We start from the raw sequence: 27,752 nt of genomic DNA, 5'->3' as shown, positions 1-27,752 counted from the left end.
TCCTCTTCAATTTTCAGGAAATATCTGGATAGAATTGTTACTATTTCTTCCCGAAAGGTTTGCTAAAACTCACTGGTGAAGACATCTAGAAATAGAGCTCTCTTGTGGGAAGGTTATTAACTATAAATTCAATTTCTTTATTAGACATAGGGTTATTCAGGTTATCTGTTTCTTCTTAAGTAACCTCTAATATGACAGTTTGTGTCCTTCAAGGAATCTATTTCATCTAAGTTGCCACATTTATTTAAGTTATACATAATATTCTTTTAATGTCCTATAGAAATGTCAACTCTTCATTCCTCACTTGATAATTTCTCTCCTTTTTTTTCCTGATAAGTCTGGCTGGAGATTTATCAATTTTATGGATCTTTCTTTTTAAAGAACCATTTCGGCCATACTGATTTTCTTAATTCTTTGTCCATTTTTTATTTAACTGTTACTTCTATCTCCTTCCTTGCTTACTCTAGGCTTAATCTGTTCTTTTTCTAGAAGCTTAAGATAGAAGCACAGATCAGGGTTCAGCAAACTCTAAACTATAGACCAAATCAAGCCCACGGTCTGTTTATATATTGCTTAACCAGCTAAGAATAATTTTTACATCTTTAAATAATTGGAAATATGTACACACATACATTTTTTTCACTATGTTAGACAGATTTACATGGCCTGCAAAGTCTAAGATAATTGTTATCTGGCTCTTTATAGAAAAACTTTTTTCAATCCTTGGTTTAAATCACTGATTTTAAAGCTTTCTTCTTTCTAAAAGAAGCACTTAATGTTAAAAACTTCCCCCAATGCTGTTTTAGTTGCATTCTTTGGATTTCAATACATTTTTATTATCATTCGTTACAAATGTTTTCCAAAGATTCCTGTGATTTCATCTTTGACACATGGAAAATAAAGAAGTGTGCTATGTAATTCCAAAATATTTGGGGTTTTCTGTCTTATTACTGATTCCTAATTTACTCCTCTTATTTGTCAGAGAATACAATCCATTATAACATATCCATTATTTTAAATTAGAGACTTATTTTGTGGCTCATGATATGGTCTGTCTTGGTGAGTGCTGCATGTGCACGTGCAATGAATACGCGCTCTGCAGTCGCTAGGGGAGTGTCCTATAAATGTCAACTAGGTCAGCCTGGTTGATGATGTTGTTCACATCATCTATACGCTTATATTTTCCTCTTCTATCAACTACTGAGAAAGGCTGTTGAAATCCCCAAATATGATTGTGGATTTGTTTATTTCTTCTTTCGTGCTTTTTATTTCATATATTTTGAAGTTTTGTTTATCAGGAAGAATACATCTTTTTATTGGTCTTCTTAAAAGAGACTAGGAGTTACAGGACTAGAGTATGTCTTTGAACTAGGAGTAAGTTCAAACCTCTAACAAGAAGAGGTCTGATTGGTTTGGCCAGTCTCTATGTAGTATATGGAGCTGTGCAGAGTTCTGCAGCCAGCACACCTCATAAGCTGCTGAGCAGACTATGAGAACTGCTTTATGATTAGACATCCATATCTGTTTCAATCAGGGTCACATGCAGGGCACGATGGCCTACGCTAAGAAAAACTTTCAAACGGAGCTTGTGGGCATTGCAGGAAAGGGTTTGGCCATCTAGTTACATGAATCATCACTCTAATTTTATCCCTTAGGAATGGAAGATATGTACTAGTACATGCCACCTTGTCACCCCTGTGTTGAGGACCACTCCAAGAAAACAGAGGATCTTCACAAGCCAACAGCACTGAGACACTTTAGTTCACCTCATCTGTGCAAACGGTTACCTGTCAAGGTATGGTAGGAAGAGAATACAGAACATATAATGCATTCCCCATGCTGCCAATATTTTAGCTCATAAAACAAAGTCCGAAGGCAAAGTACAATTCAGGAAGCCAATACATTGAGTTTCAACATTCACAGTTGAACACAGTTGGCTGGTTTAAGTCTAATGAATGTTAAAGATTTCACTCATTTCAGAAAGTTTAATGATTTCTAAATGTCTCAATTGTACTATGCTTATAATATATATTTAAGACAGCAACCCCCTCTCATCTTTACTGCCCTAGGTATTCTATTTATTCAATTACCCTGGTATTTCCATCATAGCATCTACCACAATCAGAAAGTCTTTGTTTATAGTCTGTCCCTCCTTTAGAATGTTCCATGAGGACAGGGACTTGTCTGTCATCACCACTTTATCCCTTATCCCCAGAATACAGAGCTGGCAAATAAACCTGTAAATTTCTCAAAACAAACCTGAAAAATGCATAAATGAGTCATGGAGAAGGTGTGTCATCTAAAACTCTAGCATTACTTACACTAGGTTCTGAAAGATAACTATGGTTTGTCTATTTGAGTAGGGTAAGCTTGTACAATGTTGAGACTTCACAATACTTCAAATTAAATAAACTCACATCATCATAAGACACACTAACAGATCAAGAAACTCCTTTTCAAGTAAACTTTCAGATACTCAGATTTAGCTTTTAACCAATATCCTCAATAGTTACATTCCATCCTAAAATCCACATAGTTCTCTTCATTTTTAACTAGCTTATGATTTTTATCAGTTATTTAATTAACAAATACTGCTTTCCAACTTTATGGAGGGCACTATGGAAATTAACCTTGCCCTGACAGAGCTTAGAAATTAATAAAAGAATGGCATGACCACAGTTGTACTTTGGGAGGATTAACTTTATCTCAATATTTTATTGGACTGGAGGCAGGGAGGCCAGTTAGTTTAAGACACAGATAAATAGGACAGTGATGATGAAAAGAAATGAATTAAATATAAAATAAAAAATAATGAAAGACAGAAATGACAAGGACTCTATGCTTTCACACATTTTTAAAGAGTTTCTTACAGAATATTACCAGTGCTAAAACACTGTTCTTTTCTTAATTATAGGTAGAAGACAACTTGGGTGAACTGTATTCGTTCCAGCACATAATAATATGAAGTAAGTGGTTGGCTATCACCATATTACCGATGAGTAATTTGTCAGGTGTTCAGACAGAAATATCTGATGTTTAAGAACTATACTTTTGTACCTAGAGCTTACCACCAGCTAACTGGTTAACTATACCATTTGGATTTTGGCCATGATTTCTAAAATTTAATATCATCCACTCAAAACCTAGATATAGAACTACATTTTTCAAGCTAAACTAGAAGCAGTGGACTCTAAACTGTGAGTCCTGAGGAGGATTTGAAAAGTTTGTATTTGTATTTGGTAATATATTTTAAGAAGTATATTCTGTATCATCTGGAAAACCACCTCATCATACTCATAATCAATGGTACTAGAATTAGGGTAGAAGAAAGAAAAAGGCACAGAAGGATCTTATAAGGTAAATGATATATTTATGCCAAGTGAAAGCCAAACCACCTAACCTGTGACTTGAGGGGTAAAGCACTGCAAGCAGCATTCAATCACAAAAAAGTGGTACAGGAATTGGGTTATCATAGGATATATAGTACATAAAAAAACTGCACACCTTGCCAAGGTATATTCACTATGCAAAGAAAGATTTCATTTCAGCAGAACAATATCATCCATCAACCTAAATTTAAATTGTTTTACTGGTTTTATAGTTTTGTTTCTATTTCATTTATATATTTGTTTTATACTTGCATAAAAACAATAAGCATACCAAATGTATATTTATGTACAATGTTTTTTTTCCCTTGAAAGGCATGCTTAAGATTAACATGGTGGTAAAAACATAGGGATTCAAATCAGAAAGATGATTTCCAAATGTTGGCTCTCCTAGTTGTTCAACATGTGACTCTAAGCAATAATCTCTCTAAGCCTCAGTTTAGTTGCAGGGTTACTGTGAAGACAGTTATGTGGTATCTGGTAACTCAAATGAAAATTATTTTCCTCTTTCTTTAAATTAGCAACTGATTTCTCTTTTTTTAATGGCATTCAATATTCTATCAAACAGCAGGGTATAAGATCTTGTCAATTTTGATGTCTATCCACTGAACAATTAACCTGTCATATATCATGCAGATTACACATTCACAATGTCTCTTTCCCGTTTGCAACCAAGAACTTCCAAATCTCTTAAAGCTTGGAGCCTACTATGGTAAATTTACCTCCATCTCCTCTAACTTACAACACATAATACATAACAGCTACAGGATTTATCCCTCAAGTGTGTCTCTGAGGCTGTCACTCTCCTACTTAAAATTTTTCTGTAACTCTCAAGGCCTTCTGCATTAAAGCCTTAACCAACCCATCCTTCCAACTTTACCTCTGACAGTTTCTAAATTGACAGTTTCCTGAGGCAATGATACTGCCTTATCCCATAACCTTAGCATAGTATGAGACATACAATGAGACCCAACAGTAATATTTGAAAAAAGTACTGAAAATCTGTAATGCTCTTCTCCCCGAAAAAAGACACTGGACTATCTCCATGGGCATAACTCTTCATTTCTTTCTAACACACTTCTAATTATTAGGAAACAATTGTTCTAATCACAACAACCTGAAAACTGGCCAATCACAAAAGAGTCACAAACAACCGCCCTCTGTGATTAAAAGAAGAAGGCATTTAAAAACATTTAAATCTCCCTCTTTATTTTATTTTTTAAATTCTTACTCTTACTACTAACTAGCAGCTGAGCTGACATGGACCAAAGTATTGCAACATAAAAGCTATAAGGAAAAAAAAAGGGCCAAATCCCTATTGTTTAATGTAAAGAACATTAGACAAATGATTTTTAAAAAAATGGTTAAACCTTCTGAGTACCTCTGTTATTTCTCCTAGTTTTTTTTTTTTTTGGCCTCTTATTCTTCTAGTTAGTGAAAGCCAAATGTCCAAGCCAAATACATAGATACATACAAATATTTCCTATCTGAATAAACTATATAATGTATGATATTGTATATCATCTCTGTAGGAAACCTGTATAAGAAAACTTACTACTGATCATAAACATCACCAGTGAGCATTTCTTAAATATTGACATCTCTTTTCAGGCTCATAGTATCACTGACTCAAAATTCTACTACAAATGCTGGGGGGAAAAAAACAGACTGCCCCAAATTAATGTGTAAAAATCGATTCACATGTAACCTTTTAGTAACACTACTGTTGTATATAAGCAGACAGACTCCTTAGAGATCTACAGCATAACTGAAAACATACATGGATCTTTAGGTAACCTAACAAAATTAAACTGTAACTGTCATAAAGTCGATCAATGCAATTCTCCAGCTCTTTAAACAAAGGACTAGCAAGTCCAGTATTCAAAATAAAACAGAAGTCTCAATTCATCTTTACCAACTTAATGTACTCACATAAGGTGCTTCCATCAAGCCAACACAACTGCCTTCTTAACAATGAAGGTAAAACTCGTGAATCAAAATAGAGATCCCAGAGCTGTATTTCACTTGGATTATAAAATCTACTTAGTGCAAAATCTTCCATAACTTTATTCTCTTAACTCGTGAAATGGATAGGGGGTTGGAGGGGGGGTACTGCACATGAGTATGAAATATGACTGACAGTATCTCAATTGTAATTTGCCAAATTGCAGAGGTAATGGGTTCACTCTATGGATGACAGAGCCATTACAAAAAAAAAGACATTTTAAATTGTTACAAAACTGGTCCATATGCTCAAAAAATGTGTGCATCCACACCCCAACAAGTTAGACTGCGACCTAAGACATAGAGCTTAAATGCCGAATAAATGTCAATGCTCCGCCTCCCTAAAAAAATTACAACCCCATAAACTGATGAACATCATCAAACAAATACCAGCCACAGTGGATATTTTAAATATCAAATCAGGAAATCATGGTAACTGCTAGCGGTTCCTCTAGGCCTCAGCAGCAGCCTTAGGTATAAGAGCAAACTCGAGCCCTCTTAACACTCAAAGAATAATGTTGATGTCATTACGAGGCTTCTGATTCTTTGCACTCCGGACTAGCCTTTCCTTGATCCACAACGCAATTCCTCCCCCATCCACCACCACCAAAAGAAGAGATCTCAAGACAGAGAAGCCCTCGGGTACCCCCTTCTCTTCTACCTCCAGCGGCTGCCTCTTTCTCCTCCCTTCGGCTCCGAGGTGGGGGCTCCAGAAGGTCCCGGGCAATTCCGAGCCCGGGAGGTGCTTGTTTTGCCTGCACACGGTAGCTCCGGCCAGCCGCTTCCTTTCCCAGTTTGCCCGAACTAGAGCGCTACAGGGGACCCAGGGGCCGAGGACGGAGCCCCGGTGGCAACGCCGCCGCTGCCGCCGCCTCTGGTATGTCAGCGGCCGGGATTGTATTTCGAAAGATCCGCCATTTTCACCTCGTCATCACCATCACAGCTCAGCAGCTTCCCCGACAGCCCGAGCCCGGGCCGCCGCCGCCGCCGCCGCCGCCGCCAGAAACCTCCCCCTTCTTCCTCCTCCTCCCCTCCCCGGCCCTCCCCTCTCCAGAGGCGCACACCCACATATCCGGGGAAGCCTCCCGCCCGCCCCGCCAACCTTCAAACGCACAGGGAGATACAAATGCACACAGCCCGCGCCGAGACCCTTCACCCCACCACGAACACGATGCTTCTGCCAGCACTCAGCAACGCAAAAGGAAATCGCGTTACCTGCGAAGTCCCAAGTCCCGCATATTTTTGTTTTGAAAAGCAAAAGCCTTGCGGAAGGTGGCATAAGGACAATAAAGAACTCAAACTCTTTCATTTTCAGAAAAGCAACTTGAGAGAACTTATGGAATGCGTTTTATCCATTACATCCATTTCAGACACTAAAAACATGATCAAGACCTTTGCTTGATGTCATTCAACCACCTTTGACGTATTCCTCCACCGTAGGCACTACTTTGACAATTATTTCCATATGCATGACCGACCTCGCTGAAACCTTTGTAAATTACAGGCACCTATCCTTGTGCTGATACTGTGCTCAAAACATCTAGTTTTAAAAATAAAGGTCTGAACTATTTTCCTTTCCACTGAATTTCATCTGATCATTTCTGTCCATGAACACTGTGACTGCCAACTTGTTACTGGTTTAAGATGTCAAGGAGCAACTAAGGTTTAAAATGTATTGATCATATTCATGAATGAACAATTTCGAAAATACAGAAAATATACCTCTAAATTAAAATTCTTTGCCAAATGTTTTCAGGATCTACGTCACCATATTAAAATAATTCATCTACGGCTGATACATTTGTCCAATACAGAGAAAATAAACACTTTGCTCTAGAACCAAAAGACCCCAGAGTTCTCCTTCCTCCCCATCAGCTCCTCTCATTATGCAGTTTAATAAATAACTAAATGAGAACGAGTATTTCTTAATCACCTAAGAAATAACAAGGAACCATTAGCTGCAAGGCTTCTGACAAAACCAGAATTCTTTTTAAAAAAAAAACTTAAATTGGCTAACTTTCATAATTTCAGAAAAATTTGATAATCACCCATTCAAAAGCTGAATTCTATGCTTACCATTCAACTATAGCATAAGCTCTAAAAGACCTATATGAAATAAGCAAATTGATTTCAAGGTTACGAACAGGGCCGCTCTACTGTCTTTTTCAAAAGTTACTCTAAAAGCAAAGAGGTGGAAGATGAGAAACCCATTACATTTCCTTACCTTGCTTGAATGACAACTCCATATGAAAGTCGGTAGATTCAGGCTTAAACAAGGGCTATCTACCACCTAGCCCAGTCGCCGTTTCTACATGCAGCCTGCTAGACGCTGTAGGTATCAAGTCGTCCCAGTTTCTTCATCTTGAAACTTTATTTCCCCACCTCCAGTCCCGTCCACCCGCGCTCTGCTTGGTGTTTACCGTTGCTTGACCAACCTAAGTCTCGGCCCGCTCCCTTCCCCCGTGCACCTCGGGAATATTGACATTTAGCTGGTGGGCTTCGCGAGGAAAACGGACACGCACGAAGAAGATACGATACAAAGGGGCGTAGAAAGAACGGGGCGGCGGGCAGCAAGAAAAGGAGGGGCTGGTACAAAATGACACAGCAGCAAAACCGGTTCCCAGAAACCCGGGGCCAACACGCCGGCTTCTCCGGCCGCGCAAAGTGCGTGTCAACAGCCGCCGGAGCCCAGCCTCCAGACCGCGGGGAAGGGCGGGCTGCCGGCTGAGAGACGGCCCTGCTGGATGACAGCCGCCCTCCCGGGTGCTGGCGGAAAGGGGCTGAGCCCGGGGGATCCTCCCGCCCGCTGCGGCCCGGGGATGGGGTGCGGCGGCCCCCACACGGCAGGTTCCCGCTCTCCGCCACAACCCACCAGCCGGGGGTCCCGCAGGGGGCGGTCCGGCGCCCTCTGCCCGCGCCACCACCCGCGGCGGGGGCTGGCGCCCCCTTCGCGCCTGCCCGCGCAGATGCCCCCACCCCAGGAGCTGACACTCACTAAAGCCGGCGGCGCCGCCGCCTGCTCCTTACACCGCTCTCCCAGGGCTCCCAGCAGCCGCGGCGGCGGCGGCGCCTCCGAGACACAGACCCGGGTTTGTTCAAAATCACGCGCCCAGCGCCATTCCACCGCCGCATCCCATAATATGCTAGGCCCTCCCCACCCGCGCGCGCCCCACTCCGCCCGCCCCTCCCCTGCAGCCGCTCCGCCTCCCCGGCCGGCTTCCTTCACCCCGCCCCTTCCGCGGCGCCCGGCCCCTCCCCTTGGCAACCCGAGTCGCGTCATTCCGCAAGGCGCGGGGAGTACGCTCCGGCTCCACGTGACTCGGAGTGGGCGCTCTATCACAGCTTCTGCAGGGAATGTTCCATCGGGCTGAGGCTGGCGGGGGAAGAGCGGATCGTGCCTGCAGTTGGGAAAGACTACCTCATCTTCCAGCTTCCCTTGATAGAAGTCCGTGCTCTAGGTGCGATTTCCAGCATTCCGCCGCTGTTTGATGTGCTTGGGTGGGGGGAGGTGACCAGTATTTCACAAATGCCAGCTTTTCGTTTTTTAAGAACTCGTTTTGCAGGGGTCGCCAAAAGCCCCTGGGACACCACGCAGAATCAAACTTATTTTGAAAAGTACTTTTTGTAATATACACCTAAGCCGGAGCCCGTACAAATAATGAAAATTATTTGTACGTAGTCACCTTTTCCTTCTTTTATTTTCCCTGTGTCCTTTTTATAAAATAAGGAAAAAGACAACCAAATGTGGAGGTGGATTAACAGGCACTAAGAGATTATTATTCAGTTACTGTTCTGTGTGAAAAGAACTACACAGACGAAACAATAGAAAAATACAAAACAGTGTAATGTCAAATGGTGGGGTACAGTCTATAATCGCTAATGGAGCGCGGAGGACAGACAAGTCACTGCGAGAGACTAGCCAGGAACGCAATGGAGGAGGGTGAGACTAAGGTTGCAGTCGAAGCAGCAATCACTTTGGAATCAAGCAGTCGTCGTTTTAACTTCTGGAACCTTCACTTATTAGTGTCTAACAATTTGTCACGTTTCTTTTCCCATATACAAAATGAAAATAACAGAGTTCCAGGATTCTAAGGGCTAAATAAAGTGAGGGGTGTCAAGAAACTACACAGTCCCTGCCCCAAATGTTAGTTCCGTTCTGCCATAATCAACACCAACCAATACCTCAGCACTTGGGATTTGGCAAGGCAAGTGGCATGAAATTAGCAAAAGCGTGGGAAGTGGGAAGGTCTGTGGCCTGTGCAAGGAACGTGAGAAAATTGAATGACATGCAGGCCTGTTGGGGATCAGTGGGTAAGTTCAGTTTATGAGGCGGCTGGAGAGCTAATGTGAGAAAAAGTTCCTCATGGTTAAATGATTCGTGGTGTTACAGGTCACCTCTGGATGGAAGAAGGGTCAGATGCGGTACCCAAACCCGGCTAGATTCTAGGAAAATTATCCCACAAAAGGGAAAAAAAATCCCCAGTTTATTCCATAAAGCTAACGTAACTCTAATACCAAAACCCAAGACAAACAGCACCAAGGAAAGTGGTGTGGGAAAGGAGGGATTCTGTTCTCATTATGACTTTGCGTAGTAAGGTATAAAGTCTAGTAGTATGATAACAAAAACAGTTCATATCTTAACAAAGTACATTTTTTTCCGAGAATTGTGGTTTCATATTTTAAAATCTATTACTGTAATTTATTAAAGGAGAAAAAGCCAAATGATATTTCTCTAGGGATGCATTGTATAACATTCAATGGCCATTTCTTAATTTAAAAAATTTGTGGCAAACTAGAAATAAAAGAATCTTTCTTTAACTGGATCAAGATATCGTCAGAAAGAACAGTAACATCATACATTAGAGTGTAATGGCAGAAGCATTCACATTGAACTCAGGGACCTAACAAAGGATGCAGGGTTATAGCAACTATTATTTAACATTTTTTAGGGTGTCCTAGATAAAAGCAATCAAATAAGGAAAAAGAAAAATGAGTTTTAGATCCTGGAAAAGAGAGACTAAATGACCCTTATTTAAAATAATCATGAAGAGCTTAGTGTTGTGGTTAATTGCTTGGCCTCTGGAGCCAGACTGACTAGGCCCAAATTCAGGCTCTACTACTTAATAGCTGTATGACCTTGGGCAGCCTACCTGCCTCTTCTGTCTCAGTTTTTCATCTGTACATTGGGAATAGTATACACATAATTAGGTTGTTGTGAGGGTTAATCAAGTAATATGTGGAAAGCACTTAGAACAGTGCCTGGCATATGTTAAGCGCTCAATGACTGAAAGCTATTAATAATCGAAACTAGAATAAAGCCAAAAATATAACTTAATCTCTTACTTTTTCAAAGAAGGAATTTTGGCTCCTAAGAGTCACTGCTATTAAAGAACTGTATTTCCAAAGGGAATCTTTGCTTTATATTTGCATGACAGTTTTTCCAGATGAACTAAAATAATTTACTCAGCAAACATTTGTTGATCATCTACTGAATCCCAAGCACTGTGTAAGGCACCAGGAGTAACATGGTGAACAAGACAGAGCAACCCTATCCTGTGTAACTTTCTGCAGTGGTGAAACTGTTTTATATCCACACTATTTAATAGAGTAGCCACCTGTGGCTCTCAGACAACTGAACTGTGGCCAATGTGGCTAAGGAATGGATTTTTTTCATTTTATTTAATTGTCATTAATTTAAATTTAAATAGCCATGTGTGGTTGATGATTACATATTAGCACAGTTCTAGAGGAATTGACAGAAAATAAACAAGTAGAAAACATTAGAGCTCTTCAAATAAAGAAGAGTAGTTTCTGAGGAAAATATTAATACAAAAAATGAACAGATAGTAGTATAGAGGTATGAGTTAGAATTATCAATAGGGAGACGAAACAAAATGTACTAATGGGTACCTATGTCAGGTATATTGCTAGGTACAAAGTATACACTAGTTAATAAAATTTTCTTAAAAAAATATTTTAGTTTCTAAAAGATGAGTCAGTTTCCTTTGCTCATGAGTCTATTTGTCATAGTCCATCCTTTGCTCATGAGTCTATTTGTCATAGTCCAGTATGTCTGTATATAAGCAGCCAATGTGTATAAATCTGTTATTATCGTATTTTTCATTAGCATATAACACTTTTTTAAAAAAGATCAATAATCCTTTATCAAAAATATCAAAATCCAAAGTGTTTTGAAAATTTTAAGGTTTCTAGAAGCTTATGACAAACTTATTTAGCAGGAAAACCTGGCCCAATTTGACATAAGGTATTGATACTCTTTATACTAATTTTTATGAATATTTATATGTGTCAGTACAGAAATATGAATGTGTTTGATTATGGCCAAGGGGTTGAAAAATACTTAATGAGATGATGAAGAATTTTTTACTTCGATTGCGGTGGTAGTTACATGAGGTTATACAATGACCTAAACTCACAGGGTATATATAAAAAAATGGATGCATTTTCTAATATGTAAATTATACTTCACTAAAGTAGGCTTTAAAAGAAAAAAGAGAGGGTTTTAAAAATTGTTATGCATATTCTTTTCTAAAATCCAAAATATCATCAACACATTGGTATCAAAGGATTTCTAATAAGAGAATGTAGATCAGTATCACTTTGAGCACACCCTAAATTTTTTCACTTATAAGGTAATAAATAATGTCAAACCACCTGAAAAATTAAAATCAACCACTAAAAGCATCTGTGGGTGCAAATCGAGCAATACATGGAGATGAAAACAAAAACAGAAAAATTAAAATTTTGTGGGATGCTGCAAAAGCAGTTCTAAGAGGGACATACACAGCAATACAGGCCTACCTTAAGAAACAAGAACAATCCCCAAAAAACAGTCTAAATTCATAACAAAAGAAACTAGAAAAAGAAGAACCAATGAAAGCCAAAGTTAGTAGAAGGATGGACATAATAAAGATAAGAGCAGAAATAAATAAAATAGAGAAGAATAAAACAATGGAAAAAAATAAATGAAACCAACATCTGGTTCTTTGAGAAGAAAAACTAAATAGACAAACCCCTAGCCAAACTTATCAAGAAAAAGAGAAGAGAAATAAACAAAATTAGAAAAAAAGGAACAGTTACAACTTACACCATAGAAATACAAAGAATTATTAGACAATTCTATGAAAAATTATATGCCAATAAATGGGACAACCTAGAAGAAACAGAAAAATTCCTAGAACAGTACAGCCTTCCAAGACTGACCCAAGAAGAAGCAGAAAATATGAACAGACCAATTACCAATAATGAAATCGAATTGGTAATAAAAAAATTCCCAACAAACAAAAATCCAAGACCAGATAGCTTCATAGCTGAATTCTATCAAATATTTAAGGAAGAGCTAACGCCCATCCTGCTTAAAGTATTCCAAAAAGTGAAAGAGAAGGGAATACTTCCAAATTCATTCTATGAGGCCAGCATCACTCTAATACCAAGCCCAAAGATGCTGCAAAAAAAGAAAATTATAGACCAATATCCCTGATGAACATAGATGCAAAAGTCCTCAACAAAATATTCACAAACTGAATTTAAAAATACATTAAAAGGATCATCCACCACGACCAAGTGGAATTTATTCCAGGGATGCCAGATTGGTACAATATTCATAAGTCAATCAATGTGACATACCACATTAACAAAAAGGATAAAAATCACATGATCATTTCAATAGATGCTGAAAAAGCATTTGCCAAAATTCAACATCCATTCATGATAAAAATACTCAACAAAATGTGTATACAGGGTATGTACCTCAACAAAATAAAGGCTATATACAACAAACGCACAAACCCACAGCTAACATCATACTCAAAGGTGAAAAGCTGAAATCTTTTCTTCTCAGATCAGGCACAAGACAAGGATGTTCACTCTTACCACTTTGATTCAACAGAGTACTGGAAGTGCTAGCCACAGCAATCAGACAAGATAAAGACATAAAAGATATCTAAATTGGTAAAGAAGAAAAAAACTGTAGATGACATGATACTATAATGGAAAACCCTAAAGACTCCACCAAAAAACTTAGAACTAATAAGATTCAACAAAGTTGCAGGATACAGAATTATTACACAGAAATCTGTTGTATTCCTATATACTAATAATGAACTAGCAGAAAGAGAAATCAGGAAAACAATTCTACTTACAATTGCATCAAAAAAATAAAATACCTAGGAATAAATCTAACGAAAGACCTGTGCTCTGAAAACTATTAGACACTGATGAGAGAAATTAAAGAAGATACAAATAAATTTAAATCTGTCCCATGCTCATGGATAGGAAGAATTAATATTATCAAAATGGCCATCCTTCCCAAAGCAATTTTAAGATTCAATGCATTATTCAAGTAACTAGAGCAAATAATCCTAAAATCCATATGTAACCACAAAAGACCATGAATAGCTAATGCAATCCTGAGAAAGAATAACAAAGCTGGGGTATTACACTCCCTGACTTAAAGCTATACTACAAAGCTACAGTAATCAAAACAAGTACAAGTATTTTACTTGAACAAGAAAAGACCCATAGATAAATGCACAGAATAGAGAGCCCTGATATAAACCCATGTATATATGGTTAATTAATATATGATAAAGGAAACATGAATTTACAATGGAGAACAGACCATCTCATCAATAACTAGTGTTGGGAAAACTGGAAAACTACATGCAAGAGAATGAAACTGGATTACTGTCTAACTCCATACACAAAAGTAAACTCAAAATAGATCAAAGACCTGAATATAAGTCATGAAGTCATAAAACTCTTAGAAGAAAACAGACAAAAATCTCTTGAAGATAAGTATGAGCAATTTTTTCCTGGACATATCTCCTTGTGCAAGGGATACAAAATAAAAAATGAACAAGTGGAAATACATCAAACTAAAAAGCTTCTGTACAGCAAAGGATACCATCAGCAGAACAAAAAGGCAACATGCGGTATAGGGGAAATACATTTGTAAACAATTTATCTGATAAGGGGTTAACATCCAAAATATATAAAGAATGCATACACCTGAATGCCAAAAAAACAAAAAAAACTGATTAAAAAAATGGGTGGAGGACCTGAACTGACATTTCACCAATGAAGAAATACAGATGGCCAACAGGTACATGAAAAGATGCTCCACATCGCTAATCATCAGGGACATGTAAATCAAAACCACAGTGAGAATATCACCTCATACCAGTCAGAATGACCACTATCCAAAAGACCAGAAATAACAAGTGCTGGCCAGGATGTGGAGAAAGGGGAACTCTCTTACACCATCTGTGGGAATGCAAATTGGTGCAGCCACTATGGAAAGCAGTAAGGAGATTTCCTAAAAAAAACCTAAAATTAGAAATGCCATATAACCCAGTAGTTCCACTTCTAATTAACTGAAGAAAACAAAATCCCTGACTGGAAAAGATTCATGCACCCCTATGTTTATTGCCACATTATTTACAATAGCCATGATATGGAAGCAACCTAAGTTGCTAAATAATCCATCTATTATTTCAATAGATGATGGATAAAAAAAGAGGTGGTATACATACACAATGGAATATTATTCAGTCAAAAAAAAGAAAGACACCTTGCCATTTGCAACAATATGGATGGATCTAGAGAGCATTATGCTCAGTGAAATAAGCCAAGCAGAAAAAGACAAATACCACAGGATTTCACTTACATGTGAAATCTAAAAACAAAACAAAACAGCAGGAGACTCATGGAAACTGAGAAGTGACTGGTGGTTACCAAGGGGGAGGAAATGGGATGGGTGGGTGGGGAAGGTGAGGGAGATAATGGGCCACAAAAATTCTCAATGATAATCAAAGTTAGTCACAGGGATGGTAGTACAGCATGGAGAATATGGCCAATGATTCTGTTACATCTTCCTATGTTGACAGATAGTAACTGCACTAGTGGGGTGAGGATTTAATAATATGAGTAACTGTTGAACCACTGTGTTGTATACTTGAAACTAATATAAGATTATTTACCAACTATATACTTCAATAAAAAATAAAAGCATCTGTTGGTGGCAGCCTGAGTTCATATACTTTTTTCTGGTGACAATAAGATTTCTTTGCTTTTATAATAGCTGTTTTTTTCTAATTAAAAGGATAAAAGTAGAGGCTCCTCTGTAATGTTCTGATGCATAGCAGTCCCCCTGTCTGTGGTTTCAGTTATCTCTGGTCGGGAAGCAGGTGATGTTCCTTCTGGTTGTAGGGTCAGGTCAGTAGTAGCCTTACTATGCTATGTAGCTATGTTTATCATCATGTTTACATCATTCACTTCATCTCAGCACACTGGCATTTTGTTATCTCACATCATCATAGGAAGAAGAAAGGTGAGTTCACTACAGTAAGATATTTTGAGAGAAATAGACTATATTCACTTAATTTTTTATTAAGGTATATTGTTATTATTGCTCTATTTCATTATTAGTTGTTGTTATTAATCTCTTACTGTGCCTAATTTATAAACTGCACTTTATCATAGGTATGTAGGTATAGGAAAAACATAGGATTTGGTACTATCTGCAATTTCATGCATCCACTAGGTATCCTGGAATGTTCCCCTGTGGATAAGGAGGGACTACAGTAAGTACTTGCTCTGCTAGGGGTGTAACCATCCTGTCATCAAAGGTTGAGTTTCTCCTGAAGGAAGTGAATACCACCAGTGCCAGTCATCCTAAGAAAAGTCAAATCTTGAGACAAAATATGAAAACTTGAAAGAAGGGCTCACACTGAGAGAGGAAAGTGCTTCCTCTCTCTTGGCTTTGCTCATTTGGACCTGGACCCAAAGAGTTAAATGTAAAGAATGGGCCCAACTTTCCAACTAAGAGAGGAATAAGACTTCTGCCTAAAGAGACTAGAAACTCGGTAGTTTTTGTAAGTAGTATTATTATTTCAAAATATCTTCTCTGGAGAAGAGTCTATGAGTAGATGGGAACTACCCTTATGATTGACTCCCATAGGGTTCTACAAGCATGCCAGTCCACACTCGGTCTTAAGTAATTTATTTAAACATGTAACAGAATTATTCATTGCTGTTTGTATGGCTGCCCCATATTCTTTCTCATGTTCTTCTTCAGATGACCCAGAGCTTGCATCTCACCTGTGTTTAGAAGCACCCATCTTTCCTTGGATTTCAGGCTGGCCAGCTGCCGTGTGACCTCAGCTTGCTGACTGGCTGAACACAAGTTGTGATTGTGTAGATTACCCACCTAGCTTATTAAGGTGATGGTGGAAGCAGTGCTCTTTTTAGCTTTCTAGAAAGCTTTCAGAGCAGAAGCTGGAAGTCATCCAAGTGTTATTTTATTAAGAGAGTGTGATTATCCCCTTTGTTGGACCATGGTTTTTACCGAGAGAGCCTTTCTACTTATTCTCTCAACCTACCTCTTCCTACTTGTCTCCCCAGGATTCAGAGCTCTGCTTTGCAACTGAGTTTCATTACCTGTTTATGGTTGTCCCGACAGTTGGCAGCAGATTGGGACCATCTTGTCCACCTTACTGACATTAGTTCCTACTCACATTTGGATTGGTATGCTCCTTCATTTCAGTGCCAGCTCTAGAGAGAGGAGGTTTAGATGGAAACAACATCACATTCAATGAAGCTGGGATTTTCCAGGTCTCCTGTTTACCCAGGTGTGTTTTTCACTCAATTAACAAATATTTTTTGATTGCTTACTAAGTACAAGGCAAACAGTTCTTGGCACCAGGTAGTTTACAAAAATGAATCAGGCTATCACATCTCTCTCATCCTTCTGTTCCACTTCCAGTGTAACTACAGGATCACAGTTGAAACATGAATATTTGGGAACCAGCACACAGACACTTGAAGGGCACGAATGAAGCCTCAGTAGGCACAATGGGCACTTGATGGCATGAAAGAAGCCTCAAGTTACAGTGAGTATAGAGATGGAGAGAAAGGGAAAAGGATCAGCATGCACTGGACAATGGAGAGAGTATATCCTGGAAAGACCCATGGACCTCCAAGTGGAAGGATAGTATGTACACTGGCATTGTTCTTAAGAGGACCTGCTGGTTATCCTGACACAGAGGAGATTTGGGGAAACAACAGTTGTGCTGATACTTCTCCGCTGAGGCTGGAAGAGCGCTAGCTCTTGAAACTGCTGGAGAAGACAGAAGACAACGTGAATAATAAATAAATAAGTACATAAATAAAGCTCTTAAGAAGACTAGATGCAATACACATAAATGCACAAGACTATGAAACAAAAAAGCATGATTTTGCTCCCTTTTTAAATTGAGGCTTTGTGTTCAGTGAAATGCACAAATTTTAAGTTCACAGTTTGATGAGCTCTGATTAATCCATTTACCCATGTAAACCACACACCCAGCTCTATATAGAACATTTCCAATACCTTGTGCTACTTCCTGTAAATTCCCACTCTTACCTATTTCCCCCTCCCCAGGAAATTTCTTATCTTCTATTACCATTAGATTAGTTTTGTTTGATTCAGAACTTCATGTACCCAAAACCTCATTATGCGTACTTTTTGATGTTTGACTTTTTTCACTCAGTGTAATGTTTTAGAGATTCATTCATGTTGTTGCATGTGTCTGTAAGTTTTTCTTTTTTTAATGCTGAGTAGTATTCTATTGAGTGAGTATACCACACATTTTTATTCACTTTCTTGATGATGGACATGTGAGTTGTTTTCACTTGGGGCTATGATCAATAAAGCATCTATAACATTTTTACACAAACATATGAAAACCATTATTTTTAAAACACAACACTGAAGGTACACTGAAGGAGAATGATTGAATCTTGCTAATTGTTCTGAAAAGTGGAAAAAATATCTCAAAACAGAGCAAAATATATAAAGGGAGAAATTGTGATCTTTCTGAAATCCAAGGAAATATTACAGACAGGTAAAGAAAAAAAAAGTGGTGAAAAAGTCAAGTCACTTTGAAGATAAAGAGAACTGATATATTACTATTTGGAGTTCTAGAGGAAAAGAAAAGAACAAATAAAAGAGGTAATAATTAAGCAAGTAATAATAGAAAATTACCCTGGCCTAAAGACAGACTTGGCATTTGCAGGTGAAAGGGTTCACTGAGTTACAGGAAAGATCAATGAGAAAAGACATATCTAGGCAGATCCAAGGAAAGTTCCTTTAAAGAGAAAATCTTAAAAACTTTCAGGTGGAAAAAACAGCTTACAAAAAGAAGAACAAGGAGGACAGGGTAGGGGGAAGAGAGGAGAAGAAAGAGGAGAGAGAAGAAGGAAGAGGGGAAAGATGAAGAATTGGAAGAAAAAGGTGCAGAAATAAACAGACCAGCCAGCTAAATGAGAACAAGCAAAGGCTATCCAGAGATTCTACAGAAAGGGAGTTGGCCACCATCACCTGTGTCTGGCAGTGACTCAAAGGCAGGTAGAGGAATGGCAATGCTTTATAGTGGGAAATTCAGGTATGCCTTGATTGGAGGCTGTTGGCATGGGGAAGATGTCAGCAGGCTAACTAGAAATGGGGTATCCTATGTGATTGGTTTTGAGAGCTTGTTTAGCTTTCTCTTGTTGGTGCTAAGTTAGAAGTGGGGGAAAAATTAGGGAGCTGTCAGTTGATCAAGTGCTGGCTATTTGGGACTGATTGCTACAGGAGTTGTTTGGCATCCTGGGATGGTTGCAGCAGATAGTGGTTAGAGTTTTATTTTTATATATGTTCTTGGCTTTGTTTGCATATTTAGTCTCTCAAAGAGAATAAAGAAAAGGAGAGAAGAAAAAGGAGGAGAATAGAGGAGAGCGGGAGGGAGGGAGGGAAGGAGGAAGGAAAGAAAGAAGGAAAGGCGGGAGGGAGGGAGAATGGAAAGCAGGGAGGGATGTAGAGAGAGACCACTGACATGAATTTCTAATTTGAAATCCTGGCATGGAATCTAATTTGAAATGTGAAATAACATTTATAGGTCACTGAGGAAAAATGACAGCAGCTCAACCAAAATCCCATTCAACTGTCAGGACTATAGAGAGACATTTGTGAATATGCACAGATTCACAAATATGTTACTCATGCACAGCATCTGAGGGATCACTTAAGAGCGAATGCTACCAAACAATCAGATAATCAGAACAGAGACCTCAGATCAAGGCATGGAAGATGAAGAAAAGGGGAATTTGTGGTGAGTAATTTACTTTGAATTTATATAGTAATGTCAGTGAATAATGACATTATAACTGGGAATTATAATAGCACAAGTGGTAAATTAAGGACTCCTAAAATAGAAGAGACATACTGCAAATGAAAACCAAATAGTTGCTGAAATGGAAAAAAGTATCAGCCTATTTTAGTGAAACCTAGGAATTGGGTGGGGCTGGAAGGGGCAGAAATATATTCTCACGGTCTCAACTAGTGGTGAAGGCTGTGGAAGTGAAAATATTTTAAGAGTCTTATCTATTGAGGTGTAATAAAGAGGCAATGGAGGACTAATTTGTCTAGAAGGAAGGAAATAGCTGAAAACTTGTTCTCATATTATTAAGGAAAAACTAATAGTGAATGTCAGAAAAGGAGGGTAATCGTTAAACTGAAGATGAAATCCTTTTTAATTTTTTTCCTATTTAATTTTTTTCTTTTTTTATTGGAATAAAGTTGATATACAATATTTTATTGGCTTCAGATATATAATGTAGTGACTCAGTAATCATACACATTACTAGATGCTTATATATATATACATATTATGTTATATACATAAGAGGGGGGAAGTACAGTTCTCCCATTACTATACCAATATATTACAATATTATTGGTTATATTTCTTATATTGTATTTCCATTCCTATGACTAACTTACTTTACAACTTGTGGTTTACTTTTTTTTAAAGCCCTAAAACACTTTCCACCCAGTTAAACTGAAAAGAAAACAATACTGAACATGACAGGACAACATAAAAAGAATAATTAGAAACACCCAGAACGAGAGGCAGAACTCAGGAAAGAATTATAAATAAAAATATCATTTTAGAAATAAAGATTAAGTGAGAAGGAAACCAGGGTAAAAAAAAAAAAGATAATGCCTTAAGAGAAATAGAATGAAAAGGACATTTTTTCCCACTCTCCCCCCAACCACCCCTTTTTAAAGAAGGAAACTTCTAAAAATTAAAAAAACATGAAAAAAGAAATAAAAAAATTTTGAGGAAAGGTGACTAATATTACAGACAGGTCAAGAAGATCTATCATAAAGATAATAGTCTTTTCATACAAAAAATTATAATTAAGGGTAATGTTATTGAAAGAAAAATGAAACTACATTTCGAAAGAGCACACTGTATACCTGAGAATACGAACCCAGTATGACCAGCACCAACATATAGTCTAGTAAAATTATTCTATGTTAGAAGGAAAAAAACTAAGGAGGCTTTTAGGCAAAAAGAGTGGGTGACTTATAAGGGCAAGAGAATTAGATTCTAATAGATATTTTTCAGTAATGCTTTATGCCACAAGAAAAGGGAGTACCACACTTAAGATTCTCAAGAAGAGTCAAGGTTTATTATTTCTAACACAACCCATATTCATGCATAAAAAGCATAAGATGTTTCCAAAATGCAAGAACACACAAGATTATAGTTTCCACAAACCCATTCTGAGCTACCTGTTAAACAACTAGCTTCAGACAATTAAAATGACTAGAGAGGTTTCAATATAAGAGCTGATGGTGAGCATTAAATATATATTACTTATAAAACTAAGACTAAATGAGGACTAAGAGGAAGAAAGTATAGTTTGCAATGGCTATATGTACTCACAATGTAGATACAGTACAATTATTAAAAATGAGAGGAAATGGGGAGTGCAACAGCAGAAAAATATTGAATTCTTTTTAGCAATCATATTGGGGGTGGTAAGTATTAGTATTGTTATTCTGAGGCTGTTGTGTATATAATGTGGGATGAATGAACTGAGTAATTTTGGAATATTCTGATTCTATAATCTATGAACTTGTGAATCAGGATTCTGGATGTGGAAGTAAGTAGATACAGGTAGAATACAGAAGAGGTTAAATAAAATCACCTAATTGGAATCAGAATTATTAGTATGAATCCATTAGTATGAATATATTTCCTAGTTCTGTCCTATGAAAAGGTCCCCAAATGACCAATACTGTAGCCATGAGCACTGCTAGCACACATACTGTAATCTGTGAATATCATTCCTAAAATCAACTAAAGGAACAAAGACTTCTTGGTGAAAGAGTTGATTCCAGGTCTTAGGTGGGAACCCCACAAGATGATTCTAGAACAATTTTGTCATGCAGCACCAGCAACATGTGAAATAAATGTAAAGATTGGTGTTCTGAAAACAGCAGAATATATACAATCACCTGTGCTCTTTTTTCCTTCTATAATGAGGCATATTTGAGCAGTGCACATGGGAGATGCTCCAGAAAAAGGCTCCCAGGATGACTTTCTTTGCATTTGTATAGAGAAACTGTGAAGGGATAGAGACCATCTAGTTGCATTTGTAAAAATGGAGTTTCCTGGCCAGGGAAATGGCCATATTAGACAAGAGTTTAGTGAGAAGAGTCCATATACCAGTGGTGTTGACATTGTAGAGCAGTGCTACTTAAACTTTAATGTGCAAGAATTACTAGAGAGATTTTAACATGACAATTTTGATTCAGTAGGTTGTGATTGGGACCCACGGTTTTGCATAGTAAAAAAAACTAGGATTTGTTAATTCAGATGTGCCTATCTAACTTCTTGCTAAGCAGCTGAAAAGTGAGAATAAGCTTTCAGTACCATGTAGGTTTGTTTTTCCTAATTGCTAAAGTAAAACCTAAAAATATGTAGTATTTTCTTACAGGCTGGGCAGTGATAATGAGCAGTCCAGAAAGGGGGGGCCTTGCCATGCCAAAAACTTCATAAAATTGCTGCCTGCAATAATGTGAAGGCAGTCTTCCTCTCTAGCTTGTAGCTCTAGTGGCGGTATCTAGAAAGAGCAAGTCTGTGTGTGTTTCTGCTTCTTTTTGCTTTCAGCAAGGTATTACAAGCAGTTTGAAGTCAGGGTAAAAAGAGAAATAAAGGTCCAGAAATTCTGGGGCTTTGCTAAGGAGAAAAAGCCAACTGCTTAACTGCTTAGATACCCCTAAATAGCAGAAGAGAAGACTTGGCTTAGTGATTTCTCATAAACCATTAAGATTTTTTGGAAAACACAAATAAACAAAATACAGAAAACAAAGATAAGCTGAAGCAAAAATCAAATTAATTGAGTTCTCTTCTCACTTAAGACCGTTGGTCAGGTGATTTCAAGTCTGTCGTCATTAAAAAAGATGTTAACGGTTGAGTGCGGGAGCCATGAAATAGGGTAGGTTTAACAACTGCTCCTAGACACAACTTTTGTTGTGTCTGTTGACACTTCAAACTGTTTGGAAGCAGAGTTTACTGAATATTCAGTGACATTATATTAAAAAAAAAAAACAAATGCCCCAAACACTGAAAAAACCTGGTCTACAAAATCCCTCAATTAGAGCCCCAAGGAAAGAGAGAATACTCTCCATTATCCAGTTAATTTATAATTCAGAGGGCAGAGCTTGGGCCTGCAGAATGCAATGCACAGTGGAGATCCTCTCAAGAGCATCTAACCAAGGAATTTACTCCACTGTTAGGGTAGTGGGTGTTCATAATTCCTGCCCAGGATTTCACCATTGCTATGGACAAGTAAATGTGTATTTCCCATTCTTACCTTTTCTGAGCTTTAACTGTGTTTATACTTTTCCTGCTCCCCTTTTGTTTTGTATGACATGTATGGGCATAAGCAGATAATTTGTTTTATAGTATATATGCTTCTGGACCACGAAAAGCCATATCCCATCCTGTTGGAGAGGATTGTGCATCATTAGACATCCTGGATTTTGAGCAGATGTAGAAACTGAATGGGAAATTGAACTCTCTTCTTTTGGGGTGAGAGAGTTCTGTTGTGAGAAAAAGAATACACGCAGGTATTTAGATGGTCAGAAAGACAGATTGTAGTAGAGACTGCTGATTGTCCCTTGAAAACCATCCTTCCTTTTAACTGGGCATTTGAAAATTAAATTTCCAGTCTCATTGTTGCTAGCATCGTCACGTGACCATGTTCTTCGCCAAGGAAATGAGATCTGAATTTATGTGGGCAATCTTTCTTAAAGGATATCTTTGTTCTGGTCGTCTTTTCTTACCCCTTCCCAATTGAAGGAACTTGTTTTATATCACGTTATGAAGACGGCAAAAATTTGAAATGTTCATATCCTTTGTAGGCAGGGATGTAGAGAATTGCACTCCTACGTATTGCTGGTAGGAAGACAAAATAGTACCATCCCTGTGAAGTGCAATTTGACGGTATCTATCTAAATTGTAAGCATGTTTAGTTTTTTACTCTCTTCTTGGAATATATTCTACCTGTACACATATAAAATGATACATATACAAGGCTATTTGTTGAAGTACTGGTTGATTGACTAAAAACACCTTAAGTGTCTAGCTATAAGGACTAATCAACTGTGGCATACCCTCATTATATGTAATACTCTCCAGCTCTAAAAAGGGAGGAGGAAAACTCTCTGGAGTTAGATGGTAAGGTCTCCAGGAAAATTGAAAAAATCAAGGGCAGAATCAATGATATGGTGGCTCTTTTGTGAGTGCAAGAAAGGACATTTATTTGCTTTTTAGTAGAAATTCTGTAAGTACATTTAAAAGGGTGACCATATAATTTGTCATCCAAATGGGACAGTTTCTTGAAAGAGCGTGTTATTAATAATTACGCCGGGACAACTGATGGAAAATGGCACCATCCTGGACAAACTGGGATGCATGATCAACCTATGTAAAAGGTGGAGACTAGGAGGAGGAATGCGGACTTTTTAAAATTGTATTTTACAGAAAGTACCGGTGTGTGGTGAGTTGGAAATAACAACAACCCAGTCCTTAGCGTAAGTGGTTTTAAAGAGCTGCCTTAAAGAACGGGGAACGATATGCTATATACGTGTGACACGGAACTTAACAAAAAGACGATAGTTTGCGCACCCGGCACTTGCTGGAGTTGCACAAGGAACGCACACCTTTGGAGTTCATCCGCCAATCCGAAGTGGGAGCGTGCGAGCCGGAGCCCGGTGGGAGAAGCCTGGGCGGGCCTCGGACTTGAGGAGTTGAGCTTCCCGTCACTCAACCCTGGGTGGACCCAGCAGGCTCCCACACCCGGCGCTGGCTCCCACACCCGGCGCTCTGGCCCACACAGGCGCTTCTCAGTGGCATCTCGGGTTCCCTCTGGCTGCATCCTGGAGGACTGTACTCGTTTTCTTTTCGGCTGTGAGAAACCCGGCATCCTCCGCTGAGCTGGAAGAAAGATGGCGGCAGCCGTGCGGCAGGATTTGGCTCAGCTCATGAATTCGAGCGGCTCTCATAAAGATCTGGCGGGCAAGTAAGTATTTTCCATGGTCAGGGGAGGAGGGGAGGGAAGTAACAGACTTGTTCTCCTTGGGTTGATGGCGGCTTTCGGATGTGAGGCTAGGATCCGGCCCGACCACCGAGGGGGCGGGCCTGAGGAGCCCAGAAAGCTGGAGGGGACCTTGGGCAGAGAACCTTCGGAGCCATCAATCTGAAGCGACTGTCAACTTGTTCGGTCTTTGATAACATGCTTACTGGCCTCCTAAAGATTGTAGAAGCGCGGTCTGAGAGACGACTGCTCCCACGGCCTTCGTAACCTTGCCTGGTGCCACTTTCCATCGTCGTTGGCGCCTCACCGAATTTAGGCTTTTCTTTGGACCTTTTCTTTTCTCTCCTTTTTTCTTTTTTTTTTGAATGAGGGAAATTTAAATGAACCTTGATTAAGAATTTTCTGGGGAGATGGCTTCTTGAGGCTATCGGGGGCTTAGGACGTATGGCCGCCTATCAATGTCACCAGAATCTCTCGGACCATCTTCTATGGGTCCTTGTCTTTTGGGTACTATCTCTCCGCCACCAGCTCAGAAGTCACATAGGCACAATGTCCTCCCAATGTTGGTCAGAATCTCGAGTAGTGATGTTTGCAGAAATCTGGATTGTTTAGGAATTTTGTCCCGATTTTATGTAGAGGCTTAGGTCCACTCCAAGTTAAAAGTTGTGACATGAGCCTGTCTTTTTGTTGTTGTTGTTCTTCAGTTTATTAAGGACATGACTTATAAAATACATTTTTAAAAGACTTAATTTTTTTAAATTTTGGTATCATTAATCTACAATTACATGAGGAACATTATGTTTACTAGACCCCCCCCCATTCACCAAGCCCCCCCGACATACCCCACCACAGTCACTGTCCCATCAGTGTAGCAAGATGCTGTAGAATCTCTCCTTGTCTTCTCTGTTGTACAACCCTCCCTGTGCCCCCCTACCCTACCTTATATACCTGCTAATCATAATGCCCTCTTTCTTTCCCCCCCACCCCTTATCCCTCCCTTCCCACCCATCCTCCCCAGTCCCCTTCCCTTTGGTAACTGTTAGTCTATTTTTGGGTTCTGTGAGTCGGCTGCTGTTTTGCTCCTTCAGTTTTTTTCTTTGTTCTTATACTCTAGAGCCTGTCCTTTTATTTAACAGTGTTAATGATATATAAATATTGTCCGTTTTCTCTTTGTAGATTTCACAGCACTTTTTTTTTAAATGAACATGCATTCTGTTTGAAGTATGCCTCTCAACTTGATCTTAATATGTACATCCTGACAGCTAACATCACTTTGATCTACATTAATGGGCTACAACTTCTTTCACCTGGCCATTGAAACCGTGACTGTGTTTTATGTAGGTGTGCTGCCTTTTCTCTGGTGGTAAATGTAATCTACTTTTATCAGTGGGAAATTTGTCTGAATATCTTGGGCTTGCCTACTACTTTGTGTTGCCATTTTCCTGTTGGGAAAATGATAATAATAGGACTTACTCTAGTCTGAGGACAAAAATGAGTGTGTGTATATATACATATATCAGTGTACGCATAAGTGTAATACCTGACACTTGGAAAGTGCCACAAGATTGTGGTCATTACTATTATTATTAAGCAGTTAGTACATATGTTATTAGATACATACATTGATTGACTTATTTGTTGTGTTTGAAGTAAGTTGAATACGTCTTCCCGCTCAATTGTTTTTGCATGTAACTTTTATAGATTTGGATGAAAATAAAACAAATTTATATTTTTCCATATGCATTGCTTTATTTTCTCCCATGCATACCTTTTTTTGTTTTGTTGAAGAAAAGTAAATGTATTAGCTATCAGAAAAGATAGTTTTTCAGGTAGTTGCAGAATTCTGATACTTAAGCGAGCATTTACTTCCCCAGCTCTGAATTGCAGATAAGCAATAATACCTTTCTTAAAAAGTGCATTTCAGTTATTCATTGTTGTGTAACAAGCCAAAACCTTCGTAGTGTAAAACAGCGATTATTTTCCAGGATTCTTTGGGTTGACTGTGCTGTTTTGCTTGTCTAATCTGGTGGACTCACACATGCAGGTGCAGATACAGCTGGCAGCTCAGCTGGGGCTGGTAGGGGTAAAACTGACTCACATAACATCTTGGTGTTGGCTGGGTCTCTCACCCTCCACATGGTCTGTCGTTCAGTACTTTAGCTGAGGCTTCCTTACAGGGCCATGGGACTTTTCTAAGAGTTGAGAGTAGAAGCTACACCTACCTGAGGATACACTGTATAATCTCAAAGGCTCTAACTCAGATTTTCTGGTTCAGTTTTAATCCCGTACACAATAGTCCTAGTGGTTTCCATCTCAAATGAAGTTCGCTAACATCTAGTGTTTACTGTATGCCAAACACACCTTTACTAACATTCTTAAATCCTTAGTAAGTAATGTTATTTACATTACATATAAGAAAATTGAAGTACAGAGGTGTAATACCTTGCTTCGAGGCCTAGCCTCAGAGCTAGTGGCAAAGCCAGAATACAGCCTTTCTGCTTGACTCATAGCCCTTAATTCAAACACATCTACTTTTGGCCTTACATGATTTTCGTCAAACTGAACTACAGTTCAGATAGTGATTTTTTTTTTTGCGTGTGTGTAGAATGCCTGTCTTCCCCCACTCTTTCCCACTTAATACTAAGTTGAGATATTTAGAATGCTTTAAGATCAACATCGTTAGGAAACTATTTCTCTCAAAAAATTTTATTTACACTTGCCTGGTTTTAAGATTTTTGTCTTTAATTTTCTGCAACTTCGTTATGATGTATCTATGTGGATTTGTTTTGACATGTCTATGTCTGTTAGCTTTTGCGGTGAAATAAGCCAGCCCCTAAATTTAGTGGCTTAAGGTAATATTTATTTCACTCAGAATTCTATTGGTTGGCTTTCTGGACTGGGCCCAGCTGGGTGGGTCTCTGCTCCCCA

At 38.6% G+C, this 27,752-nt stretch overlaps 2 protein-coding genes and 1 long non-coding RNA gene across 11 annotated transcripts in view; 2 read left to right on the top strand and 1 right to left on the bottom strand.

Annotated features, from left to right (window-relative positions):
- The window catches only part of LIN54 (lin-54 DREAM MuvB core complex component), a 79,611-nt gene extending 71,091 nt beyond the window's left edge, over window positions 1–8,520 (bottom strand). For 2 of the 8 annotated variants that reach the window (XM_017675394.3, XM_017675398.3), the window contains exon 1: window positions 8,386–8,520. Coding sequence is in view for 2 of the 8 variants with exons in the window: in XM_037021173.2 (XP_036877068.1) it covers window positions 7,615–7,636 (22 nt within the window). In the remaining 6 variants the exon portion in view is untranslated. The other 6 variants (XM_037021173.2, XM_017675396.3, XM_017675393.3 and 3 more) reach the window with 6 other exon arrangements.
- A 181-nt stretch (window positions 8,521–8,701) lies between these two features.
- LOC108406608 (uncharacterized) lies at window positions 8,702–18,612 on the top strand. Its single transcript, XR_001855488.3, has 3 exons — window positions 8,702–8,848; window positions 16,957–17,041; window positions 17,176–18,612. It is a non-coding gene; the product is annotated as an uncharacterized lncRNA (long non-coding RNA).
- A 5,886-nt stretch (window positions 18,613–24,498) lies between these two features.
- COPS4 (COP9 signalosome subunit 4) overlaps window positions 24,499–27,752 on the top strand; it is a 46,565-nt gene continuing 43,311 nt past the window's right edge. The window contains exon 1 of one of the 2 annotated variants that reach the window (XM_017675389.3): window positions 24,499–24,809. In XM_017675389.3, coding sequence (XP_017530878.1) covers window positions 24,736–24,809 — 74 coding nt within the window. In that variant the 5' untranslated portion in view covers window positions 24,499–24,735. The remainder of the gene's footprint in view (window positions 24,810–27,752) is intronic. The other variant, XM_017675388.3, reaches the window with a different exon arrangement.

The sequence above is a fragment of the Manis javanica genome, chromosome 5 (genome assembly GCF_040802235.1).
Source record: "Manis javanica isolate MJ-LG chromosome 5, MJ_LKY, whole genome shotgun sequence".
NCBI classification, from domain to species: Eukaryota; Metazoa; Chordata; class Mammalia; order Pholidota; family Manidae; genus Manis; species Manis javanica.
The sequence above is the reverse complement of the archived record's forward strand: the minus strand, read 5'-3'. Positions and strand labels throughout refer to the sequence as shown.